At 38.3% G+C, this 18,749-nt stretch overlaps 1 protein-coding gene across 1 annotated transcript in view; it reads right to left on the reverse strand.

Moving 5' to 3' along the window:
• The window catches only part of LOC128562026 (phospholipid-transporting ATPase ABCA3-like), a 119,277-nt gene extending 111,476 nt beyond the window's left edge, over positions 1-7,801 (reverse strand). Inside the window, exons 1-2 of the mRNA XM_053556641.1 lie at positions 7,648-7,801; positions 6,255-6,436 (exon numbers count right to left, since the gene is read on the reverse strand). Coding sequence (XP_053412616.1) covers positions 6,255-6,436; positions 7,648-7,801 — 336 coding nt within the window. The remainder of the gene's footprint in view (positions 1-6,254; positions 6,437-7,647) is intronic.
• Positions 7,802-18,749: the final 10,948 nt, after the last annotated feature.

The following is an 18,749-nucleotide window of genomic DNA, read 5'->3' on the forward strand; positions in this document are numbered from 1 at the left end:
CTTAAAGAAAGATGGAGACTTTACCTCTTTCATGTTTACATGGATGGAGCTGGAACATATTCTTCTTAGTCAAGTGTCTCAAGAATGGAAGAAAAAGTACCCAATGTACTCACCCTTATTATGAAACTAATGTAGGACCTTCACATGAAAGCTATAACCCAGTTACAACCTAAGAATAGGGAGAAAGGGGAAAGGGAGGGGAGGAAGGGGGGAGGGAGGGGGAAGGAGGAGGATTAATGGGATTACACCTGCGGTGCATCTTACAAGGGTATATGTGAATCCTAGCAAATGTGGAATGTAAAGGTCTTAGCAAAATAACTAAGAAAATGCTACAAAAGCTATGTTAACTAATGTGATGAAAATTTGTCAAACGATCTATGAACCAAGTGTATGGTGCCCCACGAGCATACTAATGTACACAGCTATGGTTTAATAAAAGTAAATAAATAAAAAAAAAATAAAGTTCCATGAAAAGGTAAAAAAAAATAAAATCAAATAAAAATAAATTTAACTCCATTCAATACGATATTGGCTGTGGATTTGCAGTAGATGGTCTCTATTAGTTTAAGAAATGTCCCTTCTATACCAATTTTCTTAAATGTTCTGATTATGAAGGGATGCTGGATATTATCAAAAGCTTTTTCTGCATCAATTGAAAGAATCATATGGTTCTTCTCTTTTAATTTGTTCATGTGTTGAATTACGTTTATAGATTTACATATATTGAACCAGCCTTGAGACGCTGGGATAAATCCCACTTGGTCATGGCGTATAATTTTTATGATGTGTTGTTAGATTCTGTTTGTTAGGATCTTATTGAGTATTTCAGCGTCAATATTCATTAGTGATATTGGTCTATAATTTTCTTTTCTTGTTGGGTCTTTCCCTGGTTTGGGGATCAAGGTGATGTTTGCTTCGTAGAATGTGTTGGGTAATATTCCTTCTTTTTCTATATTTTGGAAGAGGTTTAGTAGTACAGGTACTAGTTCTTCTTTAAAGGTTTGGTAGAATTCTGACATAAAGCCATCTGGTCCTGGTCTTTTCTTTTTAGGGAGATTTTGTATAGTTGATGCTATTTCAGAACTTGATATAGGCCTGTTCAACATTTCCACTTCGTTTTGGCTAAGTCTTGGTAGGTGGCGTACTTCCAGGTATTGGTCGATTTCTTTCAGATTTTCATATTTCTGAGAGTAGAGTTTTTTATAGTATTTGTTAAGGATTTTTTGAATTTCTGAGGGGTCTGTTCTTATTTCATCTTTACCATTTCTGATTGATGAAATTAGAGATTTTACTCTTTTTTTCCTGGTTAGCTTGGCCACAGTTTTATCTATTTTATTCATCTTTTTAAAAAACCAACTGTTGGATTTATTGATCTGTTGTATAATGCTTTTGTTTTCAATTTCATTTAGTTCTGCTCTGATTTTGGTTATTTCTTTTCTTGTGCTGGGTGTGGGGTTGGAGTGTTCTTCCTTCTCCAGTAGCTTGAGATGTCCCAGTAAGTTATTAACTTCCTCTCTTTCCGTTTTCTTGAAGAAGGCTTGCAGTGCTATGAAGTTCCCTCTTAGGACTGCCTTTGCAGTATCCCAGAGGTTCTGGTAATTCATGTATTGATTGTTGTTTTGTTCCAAAAATTTGGTGATTTCCTTCTTAATCTCATCTATAACCCATCTATCCTTCAGCATAAGGTTGTTTAGCTTTCATGTTTTTGTATGGGTATGCAGGTTCCTGTTGTTATTGAGTTCAACTTTTATTCCATGAGAGAAGATGCAAGGAATAGTTTCTACTTTTTTAAATTTGCTGAGGTTAGATTTGTGGCCTAGGATGTGGTCAATTTTGGAGTATGTTCCGTGGGCTGATGAGAAGAATGTGTATTCAGTTTTCTTGGGATGAAATGTTCTGTAGATGTGTGTAATGTTCAGATGTTGAATGGTTTAGTTTAAATCTAAGATTTCTTTGCTTAGCTTCTTTTTGGAGGATCTATCCAGCACTGCTAAATCTCCAACTACTATGGAAGTGGAGGAAATCGAGTTGCTCATGTCTGTTAGAGTTTCTCTTATAAATTGTGGTGCATTGTGCTTGGGTGCATAAATATTAATAATAGAGATCTCATCATATTGATTATTACCTTTAACGAATATGAAGTGTCCATCGTTATCCTTAATTATTTTGGTTGCTTTAAAGCCTATTGCTTCTGCAAACAGGATTGCAACGCCTGCTTTTTTCTGCTTTCCATTTGCCTGAAAAATAGATGACCATCCCTTCACCTTGAGTCTATATTTGTCTTTTAATGTAAGATGTGATTCTTGTATGCAGCAGATATCTGGCTTGAGTTTTTGTATCCAGTCAGCTAACCTGTGCCTCTTTAGAGGACAGTTTAAACCATTCACATTAATTGAGAGTATCGATAAGCCTTTCGAGAGTCCAGTGGACATTTTTAATCCTTTTGCGATTGTGGAAGTTGGAATTTGATCAAAATTTTCTGGGTGAGTTTACTTTTGTGGTGGAGGATTACACTGGTCTTTATGGAGGACAGGTCTGTGAATATCCTGGAGAGCTGGTTTAGTTATGGCAAATTTCTTCAACATGTGAATGTCGTTGAAGTATTTAATTTCTCCATCATAAATGAAACTCAGTTTAGCTGGGTATAGGATCCTGGGTTGAAAGTTATTTTGTTTTTGGAGATTAAAAGTTGATGACCATCCTCTTCTAGCTTGAAAGGTTTCAGCAGAGAGATCTGCAGTTATTTCAATAGTCTTCCCCTTGTAGGTAATGGGTTTCTTTCATCTGGCAGCTTTCAGAATTTTCTCCTTCATATTAACTTTAGTGAAATTGATTATGATGTGTCTGGGGGATGTCTTATTTGGGTTGAGTCATGCTGGAGTTCTGAAACTGTCTGCCATCTGAATTTCAGAATCTCTTGGCATGTCTGGAAAGTTGTCCTTCATGATCTCATGGAGAAGAGACTCTGTGCCTTATGAAGCCACTTCGTCGCTTTCAGGGATCCCTATAAGACGAATATTGGTTTTCTTCGAATTATCCCAGAGCTCTCTGAGAGAGTGATCTGTTTTTGCCCTCCATTTCTCATCCTCTTTGAGAGTTTGGGAGCATTCAAAAACTTTGTCTTCAATGTCAGAAATCCTTTCTTCTGCTTGCTCCATTCTGCTACCGAGGGATTCTACTGTGTTTCTCAGATCTTTGAGGGATGCAACTTCTTGTCTCAATGTGTCAAAATCTTTGGTCATTTGGCCTTTGAATTTGTTGAATTCTTGAGATATGTTTTGGGTTACTACTTGTAGTTCTAATTCAATCTTATTTGCTATCCAGATTCTGAATTCGATTTCTGACATCTCAGCTATTTGTTTGTGCATGGGATCTTGTGCTGTGTGTGCCCCATTGATCCTTGGGGGAGTTGATCTCCTCTGATTATTCATATTGCCAGAGTTTTTCTGTTGATTTCCCCTCATGATTGTTTATCACTGTTGCCTCTGGCTGTCCTCAGAGTTGGGGAGGTGTCTCTCCAAGATTAGATCCCAGTGGGATCACCCTATTATTGCTTGATCTTTGTAGGGAGTGACCCTGTGTAGTTTCTCTGGGGCTGCTCCAGCCAGGGAGTTCTGGTTGTGGTAGCAGCTCCGGCATGTGACACACCCAGATCCAGCAACAGGGTGGGAAGTGGTGCACATAGTTCTGGGAGTGCCTGGCACCCAGTGAGTTTGCCACAGAGAGCCCAAGGCTCCAGCAGTCTCTGGCCAGGAGAAGGGCTCTGTGTAGAGGCAGGGAGGGCTCCAGAGGGCACACGGCTACCAGTATCCCTGGCCAGATGAGCAGGTCAGTGTGGACGCTGGGAGGACACAGGAGGAAGGACACAGGGTTGCATGGCTCCTGGAGTTCCTGATCAGGGCATGCAGAGGCCCGGTTGGTGTGGGGTCGCAGCACAGATCTTATGGAGGTCCAGGCAGCACCAAGCCCAGGAATTTGAGGTTCCTATGAGCTGTGACACCATGGCACTCTCCCCAAGCCAATAGCCCAAGCCTCCAGTGTGCCAAAACCGTCTCACTCTGCCCCTAAGGGTTAAGGCTCTAAGGCAGCTCAGTCCCCGCCTTTTAGGCTGCTCAGTCACTAGGTTACTAGGTCCCACCCAATCCTTGCTCTGGGACCCTGAAGGCGGAGCTTGCCGGGGCAGTTCTCTCACACAATGGCTCCCTGCAGCCCAGCTCAGTGGGTCTGTCTGGGGCCCCAGACAATGCCCAAAGTTCTCCTCACTCCTGCTCAAGGCAGTTCAACTGAGTGCCAAGTCCAGTAATACTGAAACAGTTCACAGGTAAGGCCTTTCCGGTTTGCAGTCTCAGTGCTGCTTGTACTTATGGTTGCCAGTGTGATTAAGTCGATCGAAGACACACAACCACTTGCCAGTTTCCCACTGTTTGTGTCCTCCTCTTGGGGTCCAGAAGTCCCTTGCTGACTCCCTATATCTTCAAAGGGACGATTATAGGCAGATCCCACCAGCCAGAGATGTCTGGAGTCTTATCTCCCAGACTCACCGTGCCCAGTTGCAGGGAAGCTGTTACTCAGCGGCCATCTTTAATCCCTCCATCCAAAACTTATTTTAAGTGTAAAAGAAAGTGAAGAAGATAGAATTGTTATGGTCAACATGCATGGGCACAGTCTGAATGATGTATTAGATTGATTTCATTGTTAGGCCGCTTTCCCAAAGAGCTGTTGGTAGCCCTTTGCTTCTATCATCCCTAGTTTAAGTGCTGAGCAGAAAAACTTCCTATCCTACTAACAGTTCCAGCCAACCCTGTGGGGAATATATGAGTTTTTAATTTTTCCCATTTTTGGCAACACTTGAGAAATCCTGTGTAAAGAAAATCAGAAGGAAAATTACTTTTGTCATTGTTTGAGTAAAAATCTGAAATAGTTACATTTTCATGGAATACTATTTATACTCGAAAGAATGACAGACATAAAAATTATGGTTATTCAGACTTGGATATTTAGCATATGTTTTCTTGAAAATTAATAAAGTCATGCTATAATTTCAAGGAAAACAACTGACAGTACTGACTGCCAATAATATCAAGTTTTCAAGAGAAAATTTGAATTTTGAACAACTTGTATTCATTTTTTGCCCGTGTGACAGATTCCCAATCCTTAAAAACAATTGTGATGACATTATGTAGATATTAATAAATGTGATTTTTGGTAACATATAATAAAATGTTATCATTTGCAAGGTATATATAATTTAGTAATCCAATATTTCCCAAATGACCAGCACATTATGTTGCAAAATTGTGCATGGTTAAAGATCTAGTCAGTTTCCAAGATACAACAATGAATATTATTCTAACAGAGTAAAAACTGTTCAGACTCCAAACTTAAACTGGTAGTGAACAAACATTAGTGGAGTTTTTTGGCAATGTGTCAAAGAGGAACTTCCACATTTATTGAAAAGGTTATAAGCATCTAAATACTACTCTTTTTTTTTCAACTGCTTATCCATGTGAGGACCTATTTTCTTTATATTTTTTAACCAAAACAAAATAACGCGATTTACTGAGTGTAGACTCAAATATGAGAATCCAGCCATCTTGTATTAAATAGGTCTGAAAGGTATTTATAAAAATGTAAAACATGCTACTCTTACTTTTTTGTTTAAAAAGTTATTTTCACAAAAATAACAATAACAAAATAACAATATGTATTGGGCTTACTGGTCATATTTTAAAATATATTGGTAAATATTTAAAAAATTTATCAGTTTTAATTACTAGTATGGTAAATAGTGATAGATACAACCTGCATTAACTGAAGCTCTTTGGGGTGCTCAATAATTAAAGAGTACAAAGGAGTTCCAAGACCTAAAATTTAGGAGCACTGCTTTAGACCACATGAAAGATAAGTAAAAGGACTTAAAATGGAAGATACAAATGCACTTTTAGAGGGCTTTTATTGTAGGAGACCTGGGCTAATAGTGGAAATAAAGCTGAGCATAGTAGGCAAAATATGAGACAAGTCATCCCTACTCACTAGGATCCTCAGATCCACCACAAATTCACTCAAATGAGACTTGTTTTGCAGAAAACCGTTTGATTCTATTATACATGTTACAAAGTTAACACATAAAAATTGTACTAGTACAATAAGGATGAGGCACCATGGGGAAGGTGTTAAAGGTAATGGTGTTCTCTCTTCTGTGAACTATACACATAAGGACTGGGGATTGTCCCAATAACAGCATTTGAACTCACCTGGAAGAAGAAATACCATGGCTTGGGCACACCACACTTTCCTGGAAAGACAGCATCTACATACCAGGCCACAAGGCCATACAAGAAAGCATCAAGTAAAAGCATTCCTATAATATGGCCAAAAGTTATGTTATCATCTTGGCTCACTGGTGAAAAGGCATTATTCCATTGAACACCATCCCCTGAAATATAATAGGAGATAGGTTACTTCAGATGCCCAACTATGATTAGAACAAAGTAACTCAGCTGCTTCATAATCAAACAATGGAAAAGAAAAATGAATGCACTGGTATTCTCTGGAGACAGGTACTGACAATCTTCTATTTGCTAATATCATTAAATTTCAGTTATCCAAGATAAAAATCAAGTTAATAATGATGCAAGAAGCCTCTTTCTACAGCCAAATCCAACTAAAAGTTAGTAATAGCAAACAATCACAAATAGCCCAAATAAATCTTAAAGCAGTAAGCAGATACATAGCTTGTGATAGCAGCCCTATCTCTCCATTCTCTTTCATGATAATCTTCATAGAAACAACTAGGTAAAAATACAAATATTGAAATACATTCATCAACAACAACAAAAAAGGATTAACTTCTGATTTCTGGGCCTGCATGTAAGCAGCTTAGTATTTACCACTTCATCCTACCAAGTAAAAAGCTGAACAAACTGAAAAATCAACAATTCTTCTTAGAATCATTAAAAAAATAAGTTACAAGGTAAACCACTACCTCTAAAGTAGAAAGATACGCAGAAACAAAGAATTACAATTTATGGGAGCAAAAATTGCTGAGCAGATACCTTGAAGGAACTAGTACCAGGACAAGAAAATCTTAGCTATACGTAACAAATTTCCAGGGCTTAGTGAGAACAAGTATTTAGAGTTCAAAATGCTATAGGGAGGAGGGCAAGATGGCAAACTAGAGACAGTCACCCAGGACACTGCTTCAGGTTGGAGAAATAAAAGATGCTGGAAGCAGCCTTCATGTGGATTGCTTATCACTGAAGCAGCCTTGTGAAATCCCCAAGAAGCCATGTGGGACATTCAGTGTGGAGAAAGAAGGTGATCCTTCTTGGGTGACACATACAACAAGATTAGAGAATGCACAAAGAATAAAGGAAGCAGGGGAAAATTAGAGCTTGGGGATGCTTGCACACCCGTTGGCACAGTGCAAACTGAACTGCAAATGACTTCTACCCACCCGCCTCCCTCCTACAGAACTCCTAACCCATAGCCAAGGTCCTCTCTGAAGTTTGTGTAGAGACATTGCACTAGACAACAGGCACAAAGGGGATTAGACAGTAGCTAAGCCACCTTGAACTCTTAGATACACTGAGCAGACTAAGCCTGGCAGGGGAGGGACCAGAATGTCTAGTAGCTTCTGAGCAATACCCTGGAACTTAAGAATCAGCTGCCTCACCCCTAGAGTGTGTAGCATATCCTCATCATGGGAAGTGACCAGAACAGCAGAGGGCTCTGTTCCAAAAGAATTCCAACACAGCTTTGCCAGGATCTTGGTGAAGTGTGGAGAGTAAGATGTCTGCATGCCTGGCCAGGCTTTCATGAGACCCTTGCACCAGAGGAGCAGACTCCTGCTTGCTCAAGCTCAAGTACTCTCTGACACCAGTGGCTTCTAGTTTGCCTGAGGCTGATCCCAATCTTTTAATCCATTAGTCCCACCAAATGAACACTGCTTCGGCCTTAGGAGCCCTCTCTGGAAGCCTAGCCTCTTGGCCCTACCCTAGTCCCAGCTTAAAGGAAATCAAGTTGGGGCCCAGTAAGGGCCCAGTAAAGCCCTGAGAGGCAGCTTTGGCAGGCTGTGAGTGGGGGTGCTCCATCAGATACAGGAGAAAACTGAAGCCCATATGAATTGGTATCTGTGGAACTGGATTTTGTGGCCCCATCTGCCTCCTGTCTGACTGGCTCTGATCCTGCCCCCAGTCTCAGCTTAGAGGAAATCAGGCTGGTGCTCATTAAGCCCCTCCCTGTGAAACTCTGAGAGGCAGCTCAGAAAGGATTTTAGCAAGGCATGCCCCTCTGCTGCAAAAACCATGACCCATCTGTGCTGACATTTCTGGGAATGGTGAGTGCGGTCCCATCTGCCTCTTGCCTGGCTGGCTCTGATCATATCCTTTTGGGTATGTGGTAGTACAAGGGATGGTCACTTGGAGAAGCTCCTACACTTCACCCAGAAAAACTGCTACTAGAAAAGGGGGGGAAGAATGTAGCCCAGTGCTTTAGCATAGAAGCATTTAGCTTCCTCCCATGTTAAGAGCTCTGCAGGTCTAGAGAGCTTGCCCAGACCTTCCTACCAGCACCACCATCCCCCCACCCCCAGTAGCTAGAAAAGTAACATCTGAGCCCCCTTGTAGCTTTGTAAAACCTTTTCAGGTGCACACAAACTAAGTTTTGTAAAGCCTTTCAGTTGTATGCAACCTACTCACAAACCATCTTGCTCCTCCCCCTACATCAGTAGTGGTGGAGATCAAGAAACACCCTGGGAGCTACAAAATCCTTCCTAAAGCTTGGAGCACTCAAGTACTCCACCTGGGGTACAAAAGTATATAAGAGACAGTAAAGGTATATATAGCATATAAGGGGGCAGTCTCAGACATACAAATAACCAAAGACATGGAAAGTAACCATACAGACTCCCCAAATGTCTTCCAATTCAGGCAAACAGGGTGTAGTTCATCCACACATACAAGTTACACTCACTATTAACAAGAGTGGGGATCAATCTTTAGGGTCACAGAGACAGGCCCATAAGCCAGCTCTAACAACTTGGGCTCCTGACTGAGAGATCAGATGAGAAGAAACCAGGAAAAAAAAATCCAGAAATATGAAAAATCAAAGTGAAAGATCACCCCCTTTAAAAATAATAATAATAATAATAATAATTCCTCAGCAGTGGATACCAACCTAAACAAAAAGATCAAAATGACAGATGAAGAATTTTGAATGTGGGTTGTAAGGAAGCTCAAGGAGATAGAAGAAAAAGTAAAAACTCACCACAAAGAAGCCACAAAGGCAATGCAGGAAATAATCAAAAATTCTGAAAAGAAATCAATGTAGTAAAGAAAAAACAAACAGAACTTCTGGAAATTAAAAAATATACATATTCAAGGAATTACAAAACACAGAAGAATTCAAGAAAAAGCTTAATCAGGAAGAAGAAAGAATCTCAGAACTGTCTTGAGGATTCTTTTGAGGATTAATTTGAGGATTAAACCTTTGTGCTAAACAAGTCAGTCAAAGAAAAAGAACACAGAAATGAAAAGAACAAACAAAGCCTGCAAGAATGGAATTGAAGAACATTCTCCTAAATAAAGCAACACAAGAATGGAAAATCAAGCATCCTGTGTACCCAATGTTAACTTGAAACTAGAAGATTAACAATGATAGGCCCACGTGAGAGAAAAACATAATTAAATTCAAGAAGGGTTTCGGTAAGTTCCCTCTTGACAGGTATAATGTTCAGGTATATAGCACACTTCCTGGGTAAAGGACGCCAGTACAACTCAGACTTTAACTTACAAATGCAGACAATGTAATCTAATTGTATGTAACTCATATTAATCTGAAATAAAAATTACAAAGAAAAAACATGAAAGCAGAAAAAAACATTTGATAAATACAATACCCATTCATGATTTCAAAAAAACTCTCATCAAACTAGTAGTAAAGGGGAAATTCCCATACTTAATAAAGATAGCCACCAAAAAACCCTCCCATACATATAAATATCATAGTTAATGGCAAGAAACTCAAAGCTTTCTGATAAGATTAGGAACAAGGCAAGCATATTCCTCTAACCACTGCTTTTCAACATTATATGAGAAGTCCTTGCTAATGCAATAAGACAAGAAAACTTAAAAACTGCCTTTCTATAATCATCTATAGAAATACATAATCATCTATATAGAAAATACAAATAATCACCAATAACAACAAAAACAGAGGGAAATAAAAATCATCAGAAGTCAATCGTGGAGGATAGAGGAGGAGGAGAGAAACAAAAACCTACTGAAATGGTACAATGAATACTATTTGGGTGATAGGCACATTTGTAGTCATGATGCCAAGCATTACAAAAGTTACCTATGCAATAAAAACATTTATACCCCCTTAATATTTTGAAATGAAATAATAAAAAATAACCCCTTGTAACAAACGAACAATTATAACAAGGATTCTGAGTATAAATTTAATATAGAAAACTCAGTTTCCTAAATACCAGCAATGAACAAGTAGAATTTGAAATTAAACACAATGCTGTTTACATTACCATCCCCAAAATAAAACATTTAGGTACAAATCTAAAATAATATGTATAATATTTATATGAAACGCTTACAAAATTCTGATGAAATAAATGGAAAGACAGTCTATGTTCATGGATAGGAAGACTCAATTGTGCTAAATTGTAAGTTCTTCCCAACTTAATATAGAGATACAATAAAACCCCAATCAAAACTCAGCAGGTTATTTTACAGATCTGACAAACTGATTCTAAAGTTTATATGGAAAGACAAAAAGGCTAATACAATATGAAAGGAGAAGAACAATGTTGAAAACCCAACACTGCCTCACTTTAAGACTTAATATAAATAAAGACACTGTGGTATGGGTAAAGAACAGACATGCATCAATATAATAGAACAAGTGGTCCATAATTAAACACCAACGCCATATAGTCAATTGATTTATTGTAAAGGAGCAAAGACAATACAATGGAGAGAAGATAGTTTTTTCAACCAATGATACTGGAACAAATGGACTTCATATATACACAAAAATGAATGTAGACACAGCTTTTACATCCTTCCTAAAAAATGACTCAAAATGGGCTTAGTGCCTGTAGCACAGTGGTTACGGTGCCAGCCACATACACCAAGGCTGGTGAATTTGAACCTGGCCAGGGCCAATTGCAACAAAAAAAATAGCCAGGTGTTGTGGCAGGTGCCTGTAGTCCCAGCTACTAGGAGGCTGAGGCAAGAGAATCGCTTATGCCCAGGAGTTTAAGGTTGCCGTGAGCTATGATGCCACAACACTCTAATGAGGGTGACATAGTTGAGACGCTGTCTCAAAAAAAAAAAAAAAAGATTCAAAATGAAATATAGACTTAAATGTAAAAAAATAAAATCAAAACTATGTAACACCTGAAATATAACATAGGAGAAAATCTAGATAAACTATTTATGGAGACACAGACTCTGTTTATAGATATAAATATTCAATGTCTTTATACTTCCCAAAGTAATCTATGTGTTTAATAAAATTATAATCAAATTAAAATACTATTTTTAATCCAATTTCACAAGTTGATGCATAAATTAAATGGATAGATTAGCAGGTGTAGCATAATGGTACCTGTCTAAATCCAAATCCCTCCCCATACTATCAAAAAAAGAGATCAGCAAAAATCAAACACAACAAGATACACATACTTTTAGTTAGAATAACTAGAATACTATAAGCTTCAAATTATTCATAAGTAAAAAAAAAAGTAAATTCCTATTGAATCACCTGTAGAGATCTTCTGCAAACAAGAGCATGTGATGTTTTGAATCACTGTCCAGGAAATAAAACAAGAGTGTAAATTAATGAGCTGAAAACCAACCACAGTAAAAGAATGTCTACTCTTGAGTGAAAATACTTACAAAAGAAAAAAAAGCCCATCACAAAACAAAATAAATCAGCATTAACAATATTGTCCTTTGTTACTTTAACAGCTCTTTTACAACAACTTTTATAAGATAGCTCAAAGTCTCAATCTTGTCTAGAGTAGACAACAGTAGATAATAGAAGATGATAATTTTAGATAGTGATGTCACCAAGGTGGCTGTCTACAGGCACGTGGTTCTCACGACCGCCCCTAAATACACATGCAAGAAAGGACCAATGCAATAAATAAACAGCTAATATTTTATTGGAGTGTCAAAGGACAGAGCTGGATTGTAGTGGGGGAATAGAAAAGTTCCCATGGAGTACAAAAGCCTATAGGGTCAATGTAGAGGCACCCTGCCTCTGCTATCATATCTGTCTGGCCTAGATAAGCCTGCAGTCAGGAAAAATTTCCCTTTGTGTTGAAAAGGCAAGAAGAAGAATCCCTCCAGTCCCACTGCCACTGAGAACACCTGCAGTCCTTACTCTAACAGAATCCCACAGTCTTCACAAGAGCTAATCCCAGTTTGGGGACCTACAAGGAATTCACACAGAAGTAATGCTTCAGCCCAATGTAAGTGTGCCATAACACAGTTGTCCAATCCACTATATGCATGTATAAGCACACAGCCTAAGAAATATACAATCCCACAATTGGCCAAGCCATGCCATCAGTACCACAAATTCTCACAGCCTAGACCACTAAGGCATTTACACTTGTGACTAGCATAATTACAGTTGAAAAACTGTAGGGTGACTATCCTACTGTCTCTACCTAGAAGCAGAGCCAATGCAGTGCACCTAACTGACACCAAAAGACTCACCAATAGCAATTAATTCTATCTTACAAAACCTACTCCATAAAATTAGAAGAGTCAAATCTGGTATGCTACCAGATGTGTATAAATTAATGCAGAAACAAATAAAACATGAAAAACTAGGAAATATATATCTGCAAAAGAACACAATAATTCTCAAGTAACAGACCCCCCCAAAGGAAAATTATGTAAATTGAAATAATGAATTTTAATTCATTATTTATTTATTAAATAATGAAACTCCTTTCATTTATTAAATGAAACTCCTAGATCATTACTAGGAATAACTGAAAGTGAATTCAAAATAATGATCTTAAGAAAACTCAGATACACAAGAGAATACAGACAAACAATTCAATAAATTCCTGGGAACTAGGAAAATAATTCATAATCTGAATGATAAATTCAACAAAGATATAGATATAATTAAACAGAACCAAACACAAAACTTGGAGCTGGAGAATTTCATGAATAAAATTAAAATACAATTGAGAGCATTAATAATGCACTAGACCAGACAGAAGGAAGAACTCCTGAACTTGAAGATAGGTATTTTGAAATAACCTAGTCAGCGAGTTAACATAAATAAGAATAAAAAGGCATGAGGAAAGCCTGTAAGTCTTAAGGGACACCATTTATCAAACAAATGTTCACATTATAGAAATTCCAGAGGGAGAAAGATGATGAAAGTCACAGAAAAAACTCTTAAATGAAATAATAGCTGAAAATGTCTTAGTTTTGGGAGAGATACGGATTTCAAAATCCAAGAAACTAGAAAGGTTCCAAATAAACTCAAACCAACAGGTTCTTTCCAAAGTACATTAAAATCAAATTGGAGAGAATAGGAAAGATGGCTGACTAGAGACATCAGTTGTCAGATCATCCCAGAGGGAAGGAAGGGCTTCAGATAAAGGAGACTGGGGAAGGGGCACAGCTCTGATGTCAGAACTTGCCAGAGATCTCACAGGAAGAAATTGCAAAGGAAAATAGGCGGGGGTGGGGGTGGGGGGTTATCAGCAGAGATCAACCCCAGAGAATTTTGAAGCCCAGTGAAGAGGAGAGGTTGGGATTTCTTTTCTCCCTCCCATACATTCTGGTATTCAGTGTTCTGAACTGTTTGGGAGCTTTTTGACCCTCACAAGCCCAAGGACTGCTGCAACCCTTGAAATGAGACCTTCTTAAAAATGAAGCATTGGGCTTCCAGCCCTTTTGATGTATATATACTATTTACAATTATTATGTCTCCTAGTTAAATTTCTTCCTTTACCACGATATAATGACCATCTTTGTTGTTTTTTACTATTGTTTATTCAATGCCTATCTAATATGAGAATGGATACACCTGCTTGCTTTTGGTTTCCATTTACATGGAATATTTTTTCCATCCCCCATCTCGAGTCTGCATGAGTCCTTATGGTTTAGATGTGGTTTTTGGAGACAGAAAATAGTGTGTGTGTGTGTGTGTGTGTGTGTGTGTGTGTGTGTGTGTGTGTGTGTTTTCATCTATTCAGACAGTCTATGTCTGTTAAGTGGGGAATTCAGACTGTTAATTTTTTCGTGTTAATATACGGGATAGTGTTCTGTTCAGCATGTTAGAAAATACTTTGTTTTGTTGTTTCTTCTTGTACTATTGTTTTAATAAAGCTGTGAGCAAAAAAATTTGGTTGTTTTTACACTGGTTTGTATCTATTGTGCCATTGCACAATATATGATACACTTTTAAGCATTTTGTATATGGTAGTGACAAATTCCCTTAGTGTTTGTCTGGGAAAGATGTTATTTCTCCATTATGAAATGTACTTTATCAGATACAAAATTCTTGGCTGGAAGTTATTTGGCTTAAAGAGATTAAAGATAGAACCCCATTCTTTTCTGTCTTATAAGTTTTCTCTTGAGAAGTCTGCTATTAGTCTAATGAGTTTTCCTTTGTAAGTTATTTGATGTTTTCACCTCATAGCTCACTGGCTTTCCTCCTTCATGTTGAATTTGGTCAGCTAGATGACTACATGATTGGTCATTCCCTTTTGGAATGACTCTCCCAGGTATTTGTTGAACTTCTTTTATCTGGATGTCTAAATCTCCAGGAAGACTTGGAAAATTTTCCTCAATTATTCCATCAAATAGGCTTTTCTTCTTCACCCGCAGGGTTTTCCAGGAGTCACATTTGGCCATGTTACATAATCCCATATTTCTTATAGACTTTGTTAATTTCTTTTTTTTTTTTTTTTTTTTTAGACAGTCTCAAGCTGTTACCCTGAGTAGAGTACTGTGGCATCATAGCTCACAGCAACCTCTAACTCTTGGGCTCAAGCAATCCTCTTCCCTCAGTTTTTCTATTTTAGTAGAGATGGGGTCTCACTTTTGCTCAGGCTGGTCTCGAACTTGAGAGCTCAAGCAATCCACCCACCTTGGCCTCCCAGTTGCTGATTACAGGCATGAGCCACTGTGCCCAGCTCCCTGTTCATGTCTTGATTCTTTGTTCTTTATATTTGGCTGCCTGAGTTAATCTGAAAGAGTTGTATCTAAGCTCTGAAGTCATTTATTCTGCTTGGTCTAGTCTACTCTAAAACTCTTCATTATGTTTAGTATGTCCCTAAATTAATTTTCATTTCTAGAAGTTCTATTTGTTTTTTAACATTTCTTTGATAAATATTTTTTCATTCATTTCTTGAATTGTTTTTCTCATTTCTTTAAATTGTTTTTTTTTATTTTCCCTTGATGTCTCTGAGCTTTCTTACAATCCATATTTTTAATTCTTTATCTATTTTAGTAGTTTCATTTTGGTTGGGATCCATTGCTAGAGAGTTGTGTGCCCCTTTGTGGGTGGTATTTCACTCTGATATTTCATAGTTCTGGAATTATTTTGATGATTCCTCATCTGGAGCAGCTGTCACTTTTGTTTTTGGATTTTCTCTTGTTCATATGGCACTTTCCCCTTCATTTACTCTTAAGGGTGTGTCTGCTGCACATGCTGGTAGGAACTCTTGAATTTACCTGTGAGTACTATGATGGGGATGTAGGTTCTGGATGAATACTCAGGTTATGGATATCCTTAATGTGGATATCCACTGTAATTGCTAGTTATTTGTATGCTGTAGCTGTGGTATACTAAATGAGTGAACTCTCTGTCTCTTGTTGACAAGGGACGATCAAAATCTTTGAAATCCTTTCTTTTCCCCTTACCTTGTTGTCTTCTAAGAAGTGTAAATTATATTGGGATGCTCAGTGTGATCTCTGAGAGAGAAGGTGGTGTTTGTGGGTAAAAATCACCTATATGATTGAGTCAGTAAATGCTGTAATAGGGTGTACAAGTTCTCCTCTCTGCCAGTAGGTGGTGCTTGCAGGGAAGAGTCAGGTGCAGGGTTTTTGTTGTTGTTATTGTTGTTTTTGAGGAGCCGCCTGTGACTATCTCTAGTCCATTGGGAGGAGCACTTGAATGCCCCAGGTGGTGTGTATGGCCCTTAGGCCTCCCACAGTACTCTTTATTCTCCATCAAGCAGAAGTGTGCATTGCAGTGACACTAGGTGGGGCTGGATCAGATGAACTTCTCCTCAGACTCTGCAAAGGTAGGCAGAAAAGCTGTCTTAGTAGGAATCAAAGATCTGCTCCAAGGCCAGGCTGCTGGGAAAAGCCATCAGGGAAAGGCTAAAGCCAGAAAATCTGCTCATGAAGAAGGGTCTATTTGGGATTCACAGCCTGCTTGTCAAGAATGGGTTCCACTTTCTGCTCCTGAGGTCTTATGGTGTCTGGATAGAATCAGAAGCCCAAGCTACCTGATCTCACTAGCAATGGTCCCATGGGCTAGGAGTGTTCCTGCCCAGGATCCCACCATGCATCAAAAATGGCAGTTTTCCAGGGAGGGTAAAGGTGCTCCACAAGTTCATTGGGCTCAGACCCTCAATGCATTCTCCTTTCAGTTCTGCCCTTGTGGCTCCCTTATCTGCCAAGATTAGTTCAGAAATCTTCCATCTGCTCCTGAGGAATACAAATGAGTCATGGGTCATGGGATCTGGCCTATCCTCTTATTCTAAGTTTAATTCCTGACCATGCCAGTGAGAAGCATGCTGGTCCTGAGTTGCCCATGGTATACTCAAGCAGGCATATCCTGTTCTGTTAGAGCAGTCAGCTTATCAGTACCAGAAAGGGCAGGCAGGCAGGGAGCTCACAATCTGAGCACAAGGTTGTCTGTCATAGGTCTTTAGGGGAGATGTGTGAACCCTTCTCTCTGTGAGAGCCTCAGTGTAGAAAATGCACCAACAGAGGAAAGAACACACTCTGGGAAGCAGCCACTCATTAAAGCCCTAGCTCAATCGTCCCTTTAGGCACCCATGCCACTCAACAGCAGTGGAGGAGGGAGGATAAAAATCTGGATGAGAGGTAGCCCTCTGGTCATCTTTGTCCCTCTCCCTGGTGTGCAACCCACTTGGAATGTCTCTTGGATTACACAGATCCTCTAGAAGCCATTAATCCCCTGTGGTTGTCACAGTCCAAAAAAATGTTTGTGTGGGAACAATGACATGAAAACTGAAGGGCTGAATTTTGTGGGGAGGACAAAAATGGCATAAAATGGTTGGAGAAGCAATATGGTATCTGCTGTCTCAGCTTGGGTCTACGGTGTCAGGAAGTGACACTGATAGAGTTGCGCAAGCCTAGTGCTTTGTTTTCAAGAAGCTCCTAGTTCACTGGTGGCAGCAGCTTTTGGGGGCTCATGAGAGTATAAAAGCTCTTCAGAATCTTGGGAGCCTGTTGACTATCAGAAGTGTGAGGGAAGAAACAAAATCCCCACCTACTCTTTCCACAGGTGTCCCAGTTTCTTGGCAGTTGATCTCTGCCAAAATCTTGCTGTTTTTTATTTGCTTTGCAACTTCTTCCCCTGTAATCTCCAGTAAGTTCTGGCACTTTTCTCTCAGAATTACACTTGTGCTGTGTTTTTTTATTTTGCATCTAAAACTTTTCTTTCTTTGTAAGATGATTTAATGACCAATGTCTCCAGTCAGCCATCTTGCCATCATGTCCATACATTGTATTCTTGAAAAATTCTAAAAGAATAGATGTTAAGTGCTCTCCCACAAAAATGATAACCATGTGAGGTAATGCATATCTTAGTTAACTAGATTTTATCATTCCACAACAATATACAACACAGTAAGTCATACATGATGAATATATAAAACTATTTCTCAACTTAAAAAAATATTAAATTTGATTTAAAATTTAAATCAAAATTAAAATTACAAGTATTTAACTTACAATGTACTTAAAATTACAATATCATACTCAGTACTTCCATTGTTCACAAATGTATGGATTAACAATTTATTTCAATGAATAAATATAAATGATAATGTGGGGAGCCAAGTGTCTCAACATTAGAAAAGGTGATAAAAATATGGAATGGAGAAAAGCTAAAAAGAAATTTCTTTGTTGGATTGGAATTAAATTTAACAGAATAAACTTACAGATTTTAATTATGGATATGGACCAGGGCCTCTCAACCTCAGCCCTACTGACATTTGGAGCTGGATAATTCTATGTCCTGTACTTTGTACAATATTTAATAGTATTTGTAGCTTCTACCCACAGTAATTGGCACTTTCCCATCATGACATTCAAAGATTAAAAGTATCTCCAGACATTGCTATTATACCCTGGGTGGCAAAACTATCCCCCAGATGAGACCACTAATACACATATAGCATACATATGTATGCAAATATATATAATTTATATATAATATATTTATTATATTTGCATGTGTATTGTAATATTTGTATGCATATGTGCATATTACATTTTATGATAAATATTATAATCCTAGAAGTATATTCAAGAAACACTAAAATCACCCCCTACACACACATTACCTATCTACTCCCACCCCATATCAACTGTCTTTTCTCACTGGGAATCAAATCATCAAAGGCATTTTTACAAAGGAGAGACTCACCCTTTATTTCCATCTTGATCATCAAATCAATTCCCATAGCTAATGCACTACTTAAAAAGAGA

The sequence above is a fragment of the Nycticebus coucang genome, chromosome 12 (genome assembly GCF_027406575.1).
Source record: "Nycticebus coucang isolate mNycCou1 chromosome 12, mNycCou1.pri, whole genome shotgun sequence".
In the NCBI taxonomy this organism is placed as follows: domain Eukaryota; kingdom Metazoa; phylum Chordata; class Mammalia; order Primates; family Lorisidae; genus Nycticebus; species Nycticebus coucang.